General features: G+C 39.8%; 4 protein-coding genes across 4 annotated transcripts; 1 reads left to right on the top strand and 3 right to left on the bottom strand.

The window, feature by feature from the left end:
• Nucleotides 1-43: 43 nt before the first annotated feature.
• FOMMEDRAFT_146925 (uncharacterized protein) lies at nucleotides 44-2,172 on the bottom strand. Its single transcript, XM_007266980.1, has 8 exons — nucleotides 2,036-2,172; nucleotides 1,827-1,974; nucleotides 1,476-1,771; nucleotides 1,094-1,406; nucleotides 944-1,042; nucleotides 827-893; nucleotides 591-779; nucleotides 44-526 (listed from the first exon to the last, which is right to left on the bottom strand). Exons 1-8 carry the CDS (start codon nucleotides 2,101-2,103, stop codon nucleotides 366-368), a joined length of 1,341 nt encoding a protein of 446 aa, XP_007267042.1. The 5' UTR covers nucleotides 2,104-2,172; the 3' UTR covers nucleotides 44-365.
• A 291-nt stretch (nucleotides 2,173-2,463) lies between these two features.
• On the top strand, nucleotides 2,464-3,427 carry FOMMEDRAFT_20453 (uncharacterized protein). Its single transcript, XM_007266981.1, has 3 exons — nucleotides 2,464-2,711; nucleotides 2,771-2,890; nucleotides 2,951-3,427. Exons 1-3 carry the CDS (start codon nucleotides 2,511-2,513, stop codon nucleotides 3,236-3,238), a joined length of 609 nt encoding a protein of 202 aa, XP_007267043.1. The 5' UTR covers nucleotides 2,464-2,510; the 3' UTR covers nucleotides 3,239-3,427.
• On the bottom strand, nucleotides 3,428-6,710 carry FOMMEDRAFT_123608 (DEAD-domain-containing protein; the record flags this gene model as incomplete). Its single annotated transcript, XM_007266982.1, has 5 exons — nucleotides 3,428-4,229; nucleotides 4,302-4,393; nucleotides 4,448-5,849; nucleotides 5,906-6,344; nucleotides 6,404-6,710. The coding sequence occupies 5 exons, from the start codon at nucleotides 6,708-6,710 to the stop codon at nucleotides 3,575-3,577; spliced, it is 2,895 nt and encodes a 964-aa protein (XP_007267044.1). The 3' UTR covers nucleotides 3,428-3,574.
• A 1,097-nt stretch (nucleotides 6,711-7,807) lies between these two features.
• On the bottom strand, nucleotides 7,808-9,990 carry FOMMEDRAFT_85721 (MFS general substrate transporter; the record flags this gene model as incomplete). Its single annotated transcript, XM_007266983.1, has 13 exons — nucleotides 7,808-7,831; nucleotides 7,891-7,957; nucleotides 8,020-8,189; nucleotides 8,245-8,251; nucleotides 8,313-8,621; nucleotides 8,671-8,742; nucleotides 8,797-9,048; nucleotides 9,165-9,277; nucleotides 9,332-9,369; nucleotides 9,421-9,430; nucleotides 9,490-9,582; nucleotides 9,645-9,826; nucleotides 9,882-9,990. The coding sequence occupies 13 exons, from the start codon at nucleotides 9,988-9,990 to the stop codon at nucleotides 7,808-7,810; spliced, it is 1,446 nt and encodes a 481-aa protein (XP_007267045.1).
• Nucleotides 9,991-17,511: the final 7,521 nt, after the last annotated feature.

A 17,511-nucleotide genomic window follows, 5' to 3' on the forward strand; every position in this document is an offset into this window, starting at 1 on the left:
CAAAGCAATCAACACACACTGTCCTTCCCCATTTCCCTTCCTTGATTCTTAGATTATCAACATAGAATATAATACATTGGTGATGTCTGAAGCATGACTACCGCAGATCGAGTGAGAAAAAAAGAGCAGCTCTTGTTGCAAACTGTGTGAGGTTCTGTATTGTCCGAGCGCATCGTTAGCAGCATGAGTTTCTCTGGAGTTATTGCAAAGAGTAAACTAATACTAATTGAGAACGTCCTACTTCGCAGTGGCCGACTAGTAAAGCGAACTTTGCAGGGCTGTCGGTCCGCCTGCTGGGTTTGATCGTGCAATGTGGCGTTACTGTTACGAAGGCATCCTCCTCATGCGTGATGCTACCCGTGATGTTAGTTCTGATGCAAAGCGACAACGAGGTGATTGTCCTTCCCAGCTCTGAGGACAGCTACGCCATCGTCAATTAGATCTGTTTCCTGCAGTGTCTTCTGTACATCGACGGCCACATTATTCAGGTACAAACCTTTTGACGTCGCTAGTCTCCGTGCTTCGCCTGTTCACGACGACAATGTCAGCGCTACATATCAACTCTGTCGAAGAATGCATAGGAAACTGACTGTTACTACTCGAGAGCTTGTATTTCCCTGCGAGCTTCCATATCGGCTGGGCAATGGTTTCCTCCCGTGTACATCGAACGAGTCGTGGATCACCTTCTAGGGCTGTGACGATGTCGCGTGCTGATAGGTTGGCGAGCGAGGTTTCAAAGAGGGCTTGAGTGGCGATTCTTGCGCGGTTAACGGCTTCTCCTGGAGATGTCATGAGAGAAGAAAAAATAGCATATGCGAGAACGTACGGCCATGGATAAGCTCTACGACTTCATCTGCGAGTCTGCGCTGAACAAAGCGCTTTTCTGGTGCAGCCTATTCAACAATTGAACATATGAACGTGATGAAATAAGGCAGAAACTGACTTCATGCTTCTTGAGGATATCCGCGATGTCGTGTGTTGGGAGGAGTGTAAACATGTACAGGTATTTTCCTACGTCCGCATCTGCAGTGCGTACGAAGAACTGAAACAATTTAATAAACGATCTCAGTGTTTTCAATCATCCCACACGAACCTGATAGAAATCAAGGACGCTCGTTAGGCCCTTATTCAACCATACCGCATTTCCCTCACTCTTCCCAAACTTTGCACCAGACACAGTGGTTAGCAAAGGTGTCGTCAGACCATGTGCTATTGGCTGTTCCTTAGTGCGGGTACGATCAATGAGGTCAACACCAGCTAATATGTTGCCCCACTGATCGGATCCACCAAGTTGCAATGTACAGCCGCGTGTATTGTATAGATGGTAGAAGTCGTAGGCTTGGAGGAGCTGGTAGGTAAATTCTGTGAAGGAGAGGCCTTGCGGCGAGGAAATGCGTATTTTCACACTTAATCATTATATTAATTTTAATAATAATAAAATGACAAAAGGGATGAAAAATGTAGAAAAAACACACCTATCACGACTGATCATAGTTGGTATCCGGGCATGTCTCCCTGCTTTTGTGAGGAACTCTAAAAGACCCAATGATCCGAGCCATTCAACATTATTTGCAACCTTTGGTGTTGAGTTTGGAGGGTCGTATTGCGACGAATGAAGTCTCTTTGAGCCGTATTCCGACGCTGACGCAAAAAAGCCGTCGACAGCTCGCGTTAAGCTTTCGACATTATCCACGGCCTTTTCTTTGCCTAATGGAGACCTTTCTTCTGTTTTACCGGATGGGTCCCCGACTAAACCTGTCGCACCTCCAATCTGTTTTATACAGTCATTACTCTCAGCAGCATGAGAAATCGACAGAGTTACTTACGAGAGGTATTACTTCATGTCCACGGAGAAATAATTGCAAGAGTACCATGAGTGGTAAAAGATGACCAACATGGAGAGACTTTGCAGTCGGGTCTATCCCAAGGTATATTATACTCTTTCTCTCCAAACGCCGAGAGATTTCCGCGTCACTTCCTTGTCGGTGAACGTTATTGAGTGTTCCAAGACAGAGAAAAAGGGTTTGTTGCTCACTTTGTTGTCTGTGAAATCATGCCACGCAACTTCAGGTCATCGAGAAGATTCGTCGTATGCAGCCACATTCGAGCACATCTTTGAGGTTGGTGTATGAATGTCCGAGAGATTGATGCAAAGGTTTTCTGTCGCAGCAGCATGGAGGACCATTGGAGGTTCTGTGTAAAAAGGAAGAGAAATTGAATTGGACGTGTTTACGGCACGTGCCACGCGTTTCATGGTCGAAATTCGACTTGACCTTTCACAACCACTTGGGCACCGTTGTCTCTACAAAATGGACAGCTCACACGACTTCTCAGTGCCATTAAACCAACAATTTCAATCAAATTCACCTCTTGCCGACCAAACATACGACGGCACGCAGGAAGGAGATCTCTCAATCTCTGAGCTCTCAATCAACAACGACAATGCTGGTCCTTCACATTCACAGCAGCCATTCAGCCTTCTTGCACGTCCGCGGCAAACACCACAAAAGATGCCAGAGGAGGAGGATGTAGCAGAGGATGAAGCCGGGAATGTGACTGCTCGACCAGAAGAAGACAGCGAAGCGAGGGCACAATCTATTGCACGTTCTCGGGAGGAACGACTAAGACAAGATCTGTTCGTCCTGCGCAAATTGAATGAAGGATTTGCTGTTTACAACAATGCATTAAGTGGAGCGAAGTCAACAACAGAGGTGTGAACTATTGATTCTACTTTATATGTAAAATGTGCATTTATTGACTATATTTCTAGCTTGTTGCAGAACAATTGAAAGAGACTAATGCTCTTCTTGACAAATATGTGGATATCCTTGCAAAATCAGAATCTGCGACCAAGCTCATATTTGATGAACGATGGCACGGTGCTGAGGACGTGAGTAAATTAACTGAGATGTAATCATGATTCCGGTATTCTAATCTATATATTCTCCAGGACGAAGCATCTCTCCAACGATTAGAACGTGAGGCAGCAGAGAAAGCTCGAAGGGCAGCGGAGGAACGAGCCAATGCTGAACAACGAGAAAAGGAACGTCGAGAAAAGGAGCAACGCGAACGTAGCGAGAAGGTGGAGAGGGAACGACTAGAAGCAGAGAAACGGGAGAAACTCGCGACTCGGGCAGGGTATGGAGGCGTGAGAGGTGTACGTGGGACGAGGGCAACTGCTCGAGCGAGAGGTGCTGCTGTGTCAAAAATGGGTAAGGAATTTTGGTCGAATAGATAGATTATATTTTGATCTTGGAGAAATGCAGGTGGAACTGCTGCACGCGGTCGAGGAAGTGCAATACCGACAACAACGACGAGTTCGGGCGGCCGGATTCCAAGGCCAAGTTCGGCTGTATCAACTACTCGGGCTTCAACTACCAGTACGACTCGGTCAGGTGTACGCTGAGGTTCAATGTTCGCTTGTATCGTTTTGTATTCTTTACGATCATTGTATGCATAGCCAAACGTTCAGCCTGTAGCATATAATGTATACCCAGATTTTTGTGATAATGACAGGATGATGCACATGCTTCCATCTCCAAACTGCCCACATCAAAGAAAGTGAACACCAAAGCTATCGTTTCCCTTTCTTCCTGGATGGACGAGAGTTCTTCGCCTTCTTGCGTTCTGCAACCTGCCTCGCCTTCCGAATCTGCTCCGCAGACTTCAACTCAGACTTGACACGTCCAATCGGCTTTCCACCATACCGGCTCTTCCCCTTCTTCCCCACGCCTACTTTCTTCGTCTTCGTTATTGAAGGACGAGAGTTCTCCGCCTCCTCTTCACCACCACCGCGTTCCTGCGCCTTCTTCGTTATTTGCCGTGCCTTCCGCTCATAGTCCTTATTAAGCTTATGCAGAGGCTTCGCAGGAGTCACACTCTGATGCTTGAACCTCTTTCCCCCTCCGCCTCTTACCTTTGCACCAGCACCATCGCTTTCCTTCTCACCAACCCTCGGAACCCTAACATGTGTCTTCTTACTCCACTCCTCGAACCTGCCACTCCTGTACGTCACGGGCAACCTCGTGCCTCCTTCCGTCTTCACGATTTTTACGTTATCCGCACCTTCACCGCTGCCGCGGATGAATCGCTTCTTTTTGCGATCCCACTTGAGCTGGGATCTGACGTGACCTGCATGTGTACCTAGTGTACCAGCCTCATCATTTGTAAGGTCGAATGTCGCTCCTGATGCCTGCTCAGCGAAGGATGCACCGTCTTTTAGAGAGTACCTGAGCAGTGAAGAGTAATGTATATTAACATTTGCTTGTTATGTGAATAAAGGGGAAATGCGGAATAAGTACCCTTTTTCTGTCATTGCGTCCTTTTGGACGTATGGGAGGTAAAATTCCTCATCACGGTGTTTACCGTGTTTCGAGCCAGAAGCAAATGCAGCCTATGAATAATATCAATCAGTAGTCGTCTAGCTAACGGCAAAGAAGCAGCTTACCTCAATATCATCTTCGTCTGCCATTTCGATATCTTCGGCAGGCATCACTGATTCTTGTGTTTCCCGCACTTCATATTCAACAATGCTAGTTGTATGCACGGCTCGTTCACGGGCTTTCACCAATGCTTTTCTTCGGTCCTTCATCAACGCGGCACCTGCCGACTTCCCTCTATTCCCAATCTCAAACACCGTCTCAGCGGGTGAGAAGGAATTAACCGCCTTCAAGAGTGCTCGCCGAGCTTCTTCCTCTTTCTCCCCGTCCTGAATGTCCCCGGTACCCTGCATTAATCGGAAGACAGGGTGAATGTTTGTTTCACCGACGGTCGTTGCGAAGCCCCACGTCCCACTACGCATCATCTCTTTCGCGCGTTTGTAGCTTGCTTGGCTCGCTTTCGCCTGACTACGCTCGTACATCCCATGTCCTCTACGCATCACCTCGCGAAGGGTCGTCAAGGAACTATTCCCCGAGTCTAAAGAACGTATATACTCCGTCTCATCATCGATCTTCGTACGAGGGAAGGCGCCGAGGATCAGAGACTCAATATATGCGCGTTCGACGATGGACGTATCGACTGTACTTCGTAACGGTCGACCAAGGAAGAGCTGTAGATCTAGCAAGTGAGGAAGTTCCGTCGCAGTGACGAATGACCAAGCCCATCCTGTGCGTCCTGCACGTGCCGTCCTTCCAACACGATGTACAAAAACCCTCGCTCCAGCGGGGAAGTCAAAGTTCACCACATGCGACAGAACAGGAATATCGATTCCACGCGCAGCGACGTCTGTTACAACAAGCACGCTCGTCTCTCCGCGTCGGAATCGTTCCATTTGTAGAGTACGCGCAGCTTGGTCGAGTTGTCCGTAGATATGCGAGACTCTGTACCCTGCTGTAGTGAGTAGCGCATTGACATATTCGACATGATGTTTTGTAGCGACGAAGATAAGGGTTTGGTGCGGCGCGGCGTGGCGTGAGTTAGAGTCCTTGCCTTTTCCCTTTTGATTGGCTTTCCCTTTCTCTGCTCCATCGTGTTCTGCAGGAGAACCTAATGGGACGCGTATTATGTTGCGAAGTAATACAAGGAGACATGCGTCCTTCTCTGCTTGCTTGACAGAAAAGAACGCCATGCGTAAATCACTACTTATCTTGCTCTCTGCATCGAGGCGGACGAGTTTTGGGTCCTGTAACCCCGCCTTGGCAAACTCCACCAATGACTTTGGTAGAGTAGCGGAGAAAAGCAGTGTTTGTCTTGTAGAAGGAAGTCGGTGAAGTATCTCGTCCAAGGCAGTTGAGAAGCCCATTTCGAATAGCCGATCGGCCTCGTCAAAAACAACGTATTGAACGGAGCGTAAATCCAGATTCATCTCGACGATGAGATGCAGAAGTCGACCTGGCGTTGCAATGATACTGAGGAAAAATCGTCAGTGACCAGCAAACCAATTAAGAAGAGAGAAAATACTAACACGTCCGGATTGCTGGTGATCATCTCAAACTGCTCATCCATACTCTCGCCTCCAACAACCAAGCCCCACCTCAAAGCCTGTCCTTTCGTGCTCCCTCCATCATCTCCGCCATCGTCATTGGTGTTATCTCCCGCATGCCCCGCCTCGGTAGAATTCCATCCTCGCACCAATTCTTTTCCGACTTTCAGCACCTGCAGAGCGAGCTCGCGAGTAGGGATGAGTATGAGAGCACGGGCGCCAAATGTTGTTGCATGTCGGCCACTAAGGCGTTGAGTTAATGGAACCATATATGCAAGAGTCTTGCCTGAGCCCGTTCGAGCCATTCCGACCAGATCACGAGGCGGGTTTGCTAGCAGAGTTGGGATGCTTAGTCGCTGGATTGGAGTTGGGACTTTGTAGCCTCGTAGAGTCAAAGACCTCAAAAGGGGAGGGTGAAGACCTGCATATCATTGAATAGATATGAGCATGTACTGAAAGAAATTGTTACGGGACACGCACCCATACTCTGAAAACTGCCTCCACCGACTTCACCTTTGGAAATTTTCGTCTTTCCTTTGGTCTGTCTAAGTATCTTTGTCCCTTCCTTTTTATCCCTCTTCGCAACAGAGTCCTTGATAAGAGCTTCCAGCTCCTCATAATCATCTTCACCGTCACTCTCCAAGACATTATCTGAAGACTTTGCTTTCTTCCCAGTCAGAGCCGCAGTGATATCTACTTCATCATCGGAGTGCACAATTTGGGATGAGCTTGCAGAACTTTCAGCGTTGGACTCTTCGAGAGAGTGCTTCCGTTTCAGCAGAGCCATGGGCAATGCAGAGAGGACTGGGAACCAGCTCAAGCGACTGGTACAGTGGTAGCTCGCACAGGAGGAATTTTAGAGGAGTGCACGTGACCGGATTTCAAAATAAAATGTCTATTTTCGGCATATCCCGATAATATGTACAATCTCATAATAAAAAAAGTACCATTTAGGCTGAATTCAATTGAAGATATATTATGTTATTAGCCTCAAATAACTAGGTCCTGGTGCATACAGTAATGAATAAGACTGTAATACAGGGGTAACAGTGTAATGCAGGACATTAATCCACTAGTTGACTGTATACATACAGTCATGTATTTAGTAAAGCATACTTTGTGTAAGCCTACTGTACGGCTTACCACAGTTCCGAGGGTTCCGAGGGTTCCGTTCCGGAACTCTCTCATGCAGCCATGAGCCATGCATATATTCCTCTTTTTCACTTGTATTACACCCAACCCTGAGCCACACACATAGTCCTCTTTTTCACTTGTATCACATGTTCCTTTGGCCTGAGCCACTTTCCTTTCTTCTCTAGTATATAAAGCTTATGTCTACACCTTTGTTACACTAGTTCTTGTTTACTGACTGTAACAAAGGTGTGTCTTATTATGTACTACAAGTTCTTGTTTACTAACTGTAACAAAGATACCTTTGTCCTGTCAGTCTTTGTGTGACTTTCAGTCTTTGAGCTCAGTGTTCAGTACTCCACCAGTACTGTTCCACTTTGTTTCTTACAGTTCTATACATTCACACTTTAAATATTTCTAGGTGGAGTGAAAATGTACTATATTCATTTTTTGATAACTTAAGGACTTTGCTATTTACCCTGATGTAGGAGAGGAGACTTTTGATGTTGGTAGTTGGCCTTTGTTCCCTTTTCAACACATTCATAGCTTTGATACAATGCTTGCTTTGATTCTATTATAATGCTTATAATTCAGCTAAGGTCCAGAAGTTGCTTGTCTTTGTATTTTGCAATTTACTTTGCTTTCATGTCTGAATTGTTGACAAGAAGATAACAGAGCACAACACTGTAAGAAAGGGCTGGATCTTGTAATAACTTACTTTAAATTATTGCAAAGGGTCACTGTTTGCAGCTATTAAAGAGCAGCCTTTCCAGCAGTCTTCACCCAGAAGCTTAACGTGAGTTTATGCATAAACCCGAAGTACGGAAAAGGATCACCTCAATTGGTAACAGGACGATCAGAACCGCCGAGACAATGAACAGTGATGCAGATACAAATAAGGGGCTTGAGTAATAAATCAATCAGATGTGAAAAGGAAGAATTCGGTACAAGTAGTATGTGCTTACGCATTCGGTCCGATGCTGGAAGCACTACCATCAGGGTTTGTAGTAATAATTTTGATGATTGGTGCTAGGACACCCATAATACGGCCGAATGCAGAGCAAATAGAATTCCCTGTTCCCCGCTGAGGGCCAGGGAAGACTTCAGGAGTGTAAGCATACAAAACGCCGTACATCTGAAATTACTAAGTAAGATTTCTGAGCAATTGGTTTGAAAATCACATCACGCACAGCATTCCTAGATCCAGAACGCGTATTAAAGTAAACTTGAAGGATATCAGAATCATGCTACAACTCACGATGTCAGAGTGGATGCACATGCATAACCGAGGTTCGAAGCTTCATTCTTAGCCGTAGTAAACAGAAAGAGAAAAATACCCGTAAGAATTGTAGAGACAGCAAGCACCATTTTTCGCCCTCCAATTACGATCTTCCCAGTACTTCGCGTCCAGTCAACAAAAATGGATGCAATGACAGAGCCGGGGATACCGCAAACTGAGGCAATAGTATAGTCCCGATATGTTTGATCGTTTGAACTGGAGGAGAGCCGGTCTGAAAGATAAAGGGGGAGGAATCCGTTAAAGAGCGGATATGCAAGTCCCAGTATTCTGAACCAATTATCAGCTTGGTAAACAGATGCGAAAGATAGTTAATCACCCCCAGATTAGGATAATAAGTGTTGAATTGATAGCTAGCCTCTTCGTGGAGAACAGTTTACGAACGCGCGACCTGAAATTGTTTCATTGGTAAAAGACATGAATTAAGTAACTTCACTTCACCAACAGTGAAAAATGAGAGAAAGATCTCTTGAATGATTTTTGGATCGATGTATCTTGCAGGTGCTTCGGTATGTCATCCGAGCTGGCCACCAACTTCTCTGTTGTCAACGAAATACTTTTGCCATTGTGCTTAGCAATATATTCCAAAACCTTAATTGCATCTTCGTCTCGACCGGTCGCGATCAGGAACTTAGAAGATTCTTTAAGTCGAATAAGAATGAAAGAGCAGAAGAACATCGCAAATGCCAAACAACCCCTAACCAATGCAATTAGCAACCGTGCTCATCACAGATGCCTACACTTACATTGTATATCTATACAAGGAGGATATTTAGAAAACCAGTAGAATTATGACAAGATAATAGGGCATACAATGAATATCTCCAACTTTTGTCTTCCGGATAATTGGCAATAAATACCCACACGATCAAGGAGGCAACTAGCTGGCCAACGGACCAGGCAGCAGATAAGAATGTCAAGAGCCTCTGCAAAAGTTTAAGATTAATTATAGATCAACCAAAGCGAGACAATGGCTGAACCTGGTGAGACTGCGGGAGGTGCTCTAGGAATAGAGTACCTGGATCATTTCAGCACACACGCCGCAAGCGAAATCTTGGATTAAACATACCAGTCACTGGCTCACTGGTACGTTAAATGGCGCAGATGTAAACAATGGCCACTAATTCGAGAAGATAACGTACTTTCCGCCGACACCGAAGCCAATGCAAGCCACAAGCGAACAAAGCGAAACATAATTGTGAGTCCCTCCTGAGGCAACGCCAAACACACCCTACGATAGCGTAGGCTATAATTGACACAACATTGATAAAAGAGACAATGAGAATAACTCACACATATAAAGAAGGTAATCCGCCATGAAATCCTCCGACCTACCACATCAGCAAGAATGCCCCAGAATGTTGCACCGACAATCAGTCCCGAATAGAGAGCAAGTAATACATACTCCACCCTAGGCGGATGCAGGTCAGACTGCACTTGAGGTAGGATTACTGCTACGCCTTGTAGCAATAGATCTATATGCAAAGTAGTATGAGCCAGAAACCAACAATATACAGCTGTGAACCCTACTATCTACTGCCCAAGCGAATCCAGCTACAACGAGTAGCTTTTTCTGATAGAGACCAAAACCAATCTCATGCTGAAGGCACTGGTTTACTGAAGAGAAGCTCGTAAACATAACCCAAAGGAGCTAGTAAGAATAATCATACTCAAATGACTCTTCCGTTCATATGTGCTGCTGACGCCGTCTCCACGATTTTCGACGACATCATCGTTGGGTAAAGGGACCTCTACAGTACTGGCCTCACCAGTAATTTTCTCGATACCTACCTTTTCAGGGGTTTCGTCGATGTCTGCATTTTCAGGGTTCTGCTGAACTTCTTTGTCCGACATGAAGGAAATTGATAGAGATTGCTGAAAGAGAACATAGACTATATAGGGAACGACTTGTGCAATGTATGCCACCCAGAACAAGTTGCAAAGTGCAGCAACGCTAAGGTAACAAGATCAAGCAAAGTTCAAGCTTGATTGTGCTTCCTGCCGAGTTGCCAAGCGTTCCGGCACATCAGACAAGTTGGTAGATTGTGTAATGGGTATTGAGATAAGAGAATGAAGATGCAATATTGCTCATTTTGGTAATGATGTAATGATTGTGCTACTTGCACACTTGTGCTACATGTGTTGTAAGTGCTTGTGGGTGTTCTCTTTTTACTCATTAGACTACCCTGTATCCTACTACATGTTTTTAACAAGCGTAGCAGGAGTGCCCCAAGTACTCTCTCTTATTGAGACATCAAGCAAGTGTCTGCCTTATATACTACATAGTGAAGTCCAATAGTCTGAGACATTCCAAGTGTAGTAACTCTACATAAGGCAATTGGGGATTTCCTAATCCAGAGCACAATCTAATACTCCCCTTCAAGCATTAATTAAGAACTAGAACTGTATGCCCAATAGTTTGTTTAGATGCTTGATCTGTAGGATGTAGAGAGCTTTTGTAAGGATGTCTGCTAATTGGTTCTGTGATTGAACATAGTATACATTGATGTAATTGTTTTGAATATAACATTGTACAAAGTCTTTTTGTAAATCAAGGTGTTTAGTGCAAGCATTGTACATTATTTTGTCAGACTTTACAGTCTTTATTACACCTTGATTATTGCAATAAATCATAATGGGTGCTGATTCAGTCTACAGTACTTCTTCAGCAAATCGTTTGAGCCAAATGGCTTCTTAAGTAGCATATGCTAGCACTTACAACTCTGCTTTGTAAACAGATAGTAGTACTAGGTTTTGCTGTTTGCTTGACCAGGATATGGTTGATTTAGCTAATTGAAAGACATAGCCATTTATTGCTTTATGTCCTTCCATCATTCATCTGTCTGCATCACAATAGCCTTATAGTTTTAAGGCATTCATGCTTCCAAGTTGAAGCCAGCAATTTGTTGTATATTTTAAATACACAAAGTAATGTTTCACTACTTTGTAGTGATGTGTTTGGGGCTTTTGTAAGTAGTGTGCTAATTGCCCAGTAATATAAGATATGTCTGGCTGTGTGCAATCTGCAACATATCTTAACAATCCTACCATATTTATGTATAGTATTGTTTCATTATTACTTTTGTTTGTATTGTACATATTGTTTGTATTGTTAGATAGATCTATTCTAGGAGTAATAAGTGTTTGTAGTGCCTTCTTGTTTTTAAAGTGGTAACACTTGATTATACTTTCAATATAATGCTTTTACTGTAAGCTAATCATTTGTTGAGGTCTATCTTAGCTTATTTCAATACTAAGTAACTAATGTATTTTGTTACTATCAGTAAATGTAATGTGTTGTCTTAATGCATGTTTAAATACTGTTATTATAGCAATAGTTTTGCTAATAATTGTAATATTGTTGATGTGCATAAATGTTACAAGAATTGTTTTATTATTTTGTTTCTTGTAAAATACAGTGTAATCATAATTAGCTTGTTCTAATCCAATCTTAAGTAGTAGTTTGGTAATCTTCTTGTACCATTGTCTACCTGCTTGTTTCAATCTGTATAACACTTTATTTAAGTGTAACACCTGTCCAGGTTTAATATCTGTAAGTAGCCTGCCTGACAACAGTTTCACATAAATGAGTTTGTCCTCATTTAGTTCTCTGTAAAGATATGTGGATTTTACATCTATCTGATGTATTTTGTAGTTCTTAGATGCTGCCCAAGATAACAATAATTGTACTATTAATAGTTTTGTTACTGGAGCAAATAAGTTGTCAGAATAGAAGTCTATTCCATTCTTTTGAGTGTATCCTTACACTACAAATTGTACTTTGTATTTGTCTATTTGGCTGTTAGCCAGTCTTTTGATTTTATAGACAAATTTCGTTCCAATTATATTTGTATTTATAGGAGGGATAGCATATATCCATGTGTTTTGTTGTTAAAGTGACTGTATTTCATCCTTTATAGCTTTGATCCACTGTTCTTTGTCTATACATGTTATAGTATTGTAATATGTTAATGGATTGTTATAGACTTCATTAAGGAATTTGTTAAATTCTGTTAGATACATAGCTAGGTTTATATCATCTTTGTAATTTAAACCTATAGTTTGTTTAACCAGTCTTTGCTCTTGTGTAGAGCATTGTATGACAGGTTCTTTATCTTTATTATTGTTATTAGGAAGAGTTTCATTGTTTGATGTATCATTGTTATGATTATTCTCCCCTTCAATCCTAGACATTAGTTTGTCTATGAATTGTACATTGTGTTCAACAGTAACTTTATTATTATGACACACTAAGTGACCTTTACTGTCACTATCATAACCTAGCTATTGTGTGTATTAGCCTCTAGGTTGTAGTTTATACATTTGTTTGTTCTGTATAATACAATATGTGCCAAATTCTCATATATTATCTATTTGATAATGTTTGTTATACTGTTTGTAATATAGCATTACAAAATTAATAGTAACTCTTAGTATTCTGTTATGAATAAATGTTTGATATTGTACTGTATATACCCAGAATTTTATAAGTAACTTTGCTGATAACAGACACATATGTATACTGTTAAAGATAGTCTTATGTATACATTCCACAACTCTGTTCTGCTGTAGTGTATTGTGTACTATTAATCTACATATTGTTCCTTGACTTTCAATATACATAGTAAAGTCTTTACTTAGGAACACTGTATTGTTATCACTTTGGAGAGTTTTAACTCTTATACTATACTGTGTAAAGAGTCTTGTTGTATGCTTTACATATTCTGTGAAAGCATTGCTTTTATGCTACATAGGTAGTATAGTTACCCATTGTGTAGCATCATCTATAATGGTAAAAAGATATTTGTACTTGCTGTAAGCTTGTACTAGGGCAGGTCCCTAAATATTAATGTGGAGATGATCTCTATAAGATTGTACAAGAGGTATTGTTTGTATTTTTGGTATTTCATTGTGTTGTATGTTTGCTTTAATACAATCTGTACACTGTGCATTTTTATTGTCTGTTATCCTTTGACTTATAATCTTAGGATACTCTTGTATGAGTTTGTACAAGTAATCAAAATTGACATGACCCATTCATCAATGTAAATCAACAATAGTGATTGTGTTAATAGATTGTTTATTATGATGAGAAACTATCATATACAAGTTATTTTGTACATGTATTTTACCAATCTTTGTATGAGCAGGAGAATAAATAATACATTCATTGTTTGTTTTCATTAAAACATATCCTGCTTTACATAATAGTGCTTCACTAACAAGTGTGAAGTTCAGATTGGGATGATAGTATATGTTTTGTAGTGAAATCATATTCACCTTAGTATGCTCATCAGCTTTGTCTCATAGTTTTATGTTAAATGTCATTACTCTACTTTTGCTAAGTGTGAATAACAATTTATTCACAATTGTAATGTTTATTAGGGTTGAGTTCCAAACGTTTGTAAGACAGAACAAGTACAGAGTAGTGTGTACATTTGTACCAGAGTCTAATATATTAATACAATGTATTAGTTCAGTATCATTGTAACATATTACATTAATACATATGTTTGGATTATAATTGAACTCCTTAATGACTTCTTTTGTATTGTCAAATGAGTTCATGAAGTTGTCTACTTGCATGACACTATCCTCTTGTACTTCAAATGCTGAAAATACATTAGATTCAGCAGATAAAGCAGATTGAACAGGTAAGCTACTAGAACTTGATACTAAGGCTTCTACAATTACAGACTCTAGCATTAGTGTTTCATTAACATCTTTAATGAATACTGTTTCATTATTGTCTCTAATGAATACTGTTACATTAAGTACAGGTTGAGACAGTGTAGTAGCAGTAGTAGAAGTAGTAACTGTTTACTTATACTTTTTCTTTCAAGCTTCCATTGTTTTGCTTGTTAGAGGATTTCAGCAGTCTTTTAACATATGCTTGTACTTATTACAGTTGTAGCATTTAACTTTATTATAAGGCTTTGTTTTGCCTTTAGCTACACTTTTGCCTTTTGTTTGCAGGCTGTCTCAATCAGTATCTTGTTTTGTTTGAGAGTACTGAGAATGATACTTAGTATATGTGTTTTGTAATTTGTGTATCAACTTAGCTAGTGTCAGAACATCTTTCTGAGCTGCTGTAACTGTTAGTAATTGATTATAATAGGTAATCTGCCTGTCTAGCATTGTTACTACCCATCTATACTCACAAGGAGTAGTGAGGTTAATTACTGAGATGTATGTATTGTTATTAGAGGCTTTATTATGTGTAGACAACTGTTTATAAATTTGTTCAATGTTATCTAACATCTTATCAAACTGTAATACATACCCTTTTACTGTGAACAATATAGATATGTTTACAGTATGTGTCATTGTTGTTTGAACATTGTATCATTCAGAAAGCACCTTCATGAGACTTCTAACACTTGTATGTATTGTAAAGTTTGTATAAATTGTATCAGTTATTGTTTTCATTATATAATAATACAAAACATTGTCTGTACATATGCTAGCATTATTAGAGGAAGGGGGATTGTGCTCTAGATGGTCTAAGAGCATTATGGTAGCAAGTGTACTGTGTATGTACAAGTACTATATCTTATATCCCTTTATACTAGCTAACTTTTCCATTCCCTCAAAGAACTTCATAATGTCAGAGTCCTTCATTATAGTATTAACAAAGGTATGTGTTATAGACAACATTGTAATGGGTTTGGGGGGAGAGGGAGGTCTAGGGCTTGGTGGTCTAGTAGGAGACAAAGGTGTTCTGTAAGAGTAAGTATGTAAGAGTATTCAATAGGCACTAAGACTCATAACCTTTTAACAAGTATAGAAGGAGTGCCCTAAGTACTCTCTCTTATTAAGACATCAAGCAAGTGTCTGCCTTATATACTATATAGCAAAGTCTGATAGTCTGAGACATTCCAAGTACAGTAACTCTATATAAGGCAATTAAGGATTTCCTAATCCAGAGTACAATCTAATACATGTGTATAAACATATATAAAGGGTTTTTGAGTTAAGAGTCAGGGGATTCTTACTCCTTCTCAATACTTGATTATTAGGTTATCCTAGTTAGTAATTGAGTGTACTAGTAAAGAGAGAATCTTTATTATAAAGCTAGTATACTTATTCTTACAGTTAGCTAATACATGTTAGGTAACACTCTTACATCCAGTCAACTATGTTTTCTGATTCTTCATTAATAGCTACTTATTACAAGATAATGAGTTTATTATGAGACAATGACTTTATAATGTCTTAGTTAGAATACATACAATATAAGGATGAGAGACACTAAGTAGTCAATTGTCACCTTACCCCTTGTTCTTGTGTGCCTTCTCTTTACAGGTTATGAGCCTTGTACTCCCTGCCTACATTAACTTAGTAATATGGTTCCCCCTCACACTAACACACTGTAAACCAGCCAATGTACTCAAATACTTTAGTCAAAACATCACCATACTTAAGACTGAAGCAAACTACAAGATGTGACACTACTGTATTGTTTCTAGTGTTACAGTTATATACTTTAAACACTTACTAAAGGATGAACCACAGAACAAAGCTGAGAGGGAGATGGCTAAGGCTATTCATGTGTACATAGTTAATAACATTACTAATACTATATTAGCAAACTATATGCATTTCAATACATTTATCCCTCAGCTAATAAAGGCACTCAAAGAATGCTTCAACCCTCAAACAGTATGTAAAAAGGTTATTAATGAATCAGTACTGTTTATCTGTAGAGATCATGTTAAACACTTCAGACATACATTAGACAGACTTGAGGAAGTATATACAACCCTGTCTACAAACAGTGATTCACTAAGAGACTCTACATACAAAGTAGTAATATTGCTTGCTACCCCTAAACAATATACACATGTAGTAAATACAATAATACAATCTACTAATACTTAAAACAAAGGCAAACCAGTTAATGAACATAAGAAAGTCAAACTGAAGTAACTAATTCTTGTATTGTAGAATGCCTACAACAATTACTGTACTAAATGAGTACAAGATTCTAATGATCAGACAAAGAATAATGTACACACTAATACAATGTATAAAGCTAATAAGTAGAGGAAATTCAATCTGCCAAATCTGTTCAATCTGCTGAATCTGTTCAATCCAACAAAAGCAAAATGTTTCAATTGTAGAAAAACAGAACATTTCTCTAAAGAATGCTGCAAACCTCCTACTAAAGCTACAAAGCTTGCCTGCACCAAACATCAAGCTAACATTACACATAAAACAAACCAAACTGTAGAAAACATGACAAACACATTTATTACTGAAAACCCAAACAAAAACAATGTTAAATTAAAGGAAGGCAACATTGAAATGAACAATAATGCCTACACTCTTATTCTAAGCAACCAGGACAAACAATTTGAACAATTGTAACTATTGCAAATAGATCAATAATGACTCTTAATCAAGCTGGATCTATACATATCAAAATCCTAAAGAATACACAAGAAAGAAGTGTCATAACATTACAAAATGTCTATTACTATCCACAAATGAAATTTTCCCTCATAAGTCAAACACTACTATGTAGGGAAGGCTATTCTTTTATGTTTACAAACAATACTTGTACTATAACATTACTATGTAACAAATATGTCAGACATATATGATTGAGAAATAACTTGTATATTTTGTACACTAATCATTTGTTAAAAACAATGAACAAACTATCTATTTATGATATACATAAACACTTCAGACATATAAGTTATGATTATATCAAACAATTATTAAAAACACAACCAAGTGTACTATCAACTAAAATAATGAACTACAAAGAAAAAGAATGTATTGAATGTATAAAAGCAAATATTGAACATACACTAATACCAAAACTACATCAATCTCCTCTTACAAATCAATTTGGAGATCTTATTCATATTGATATTATTAGTCCTATCAAACTGTACACATATAAGAATATATACTACTTATTAACAATTATAGACAATTCTACTTGTTAGTGTATAATGCTCAAATTACAAACAAAATCCAATACATATATACAATACATACAATGGACAACTAAAATATTTACACAGTACAGAGTTAAAATAAAGCTTTTACAAAGTGATAATAATACTGTATTCCTTAGTGAAGATTTCCAACAATATTTAGATTCACAAGGAACAAAATGAAGATTAACAGTACATTATACTCTACA

Source organism: Fomitiporia mediterranea (assembly GCF_000271605.1).
Source record: "Fomitiporia mediterranea MF3/22 unplaced genomic scaffold FOMMEscaffold_6, whole genome shotgun sequence".
Classification (NCBI taxonomy): Eukaryota; Fungi; Basidiomycota; class Agaricomycetes; order Hymenochaetales; family Hymenochaetaceae; genus Fomitiporia; species Fomitiporia mediterranea.

Excerpts from the sequence above, each read along its gene's own strand:
- FOMMEDRAFT_20453 (XM_007266981.1), top strand. The coding sequence starts at position 2,511 with ATGCCAGAGGAGGAGGATGTAGCAGAGGATGAAGCCGGGAATGTGACT. Across the intron at positions 2,712-2,770 it reads GAGCGAAGTCAACAACAGAG|CTTGTTGCAGAACAATTGAA; the intron begins GTGTGAACTATT and ends CTATATTTCTAG. Across the intron at positions 2,891-2,950 it reads GATGGCACGGTGCTGAGGAC|GACGAAGCATCTCTCCAACG; the intron begins GTGAGTAAATTA and ends TATATTCTCCAG.
- FOMMEDRAFT_146925 (XM_007266980.1), bottom strand. The coding sequence starts at position 2,103 with ATGTGGCTGCATACGACGAATCTTCTCGATGACCTGAAGTTGCGTGGC. Across the intron at positions 894-943 it reads ATATCCTCAAGAAGCATGAA|GCTGCACCAGAAAAGCGCTT; the intron begins GTCAGTTTCTGC and ends ATTGTTGAATAG. Across the intron at positions 780-826 it reads CGTAGAGCTTATCCATGGCC|GAGAAGCCGTTAACCGCGCA; the intron begins GTACGTTCTCGC and ends TGACATCTCCAG.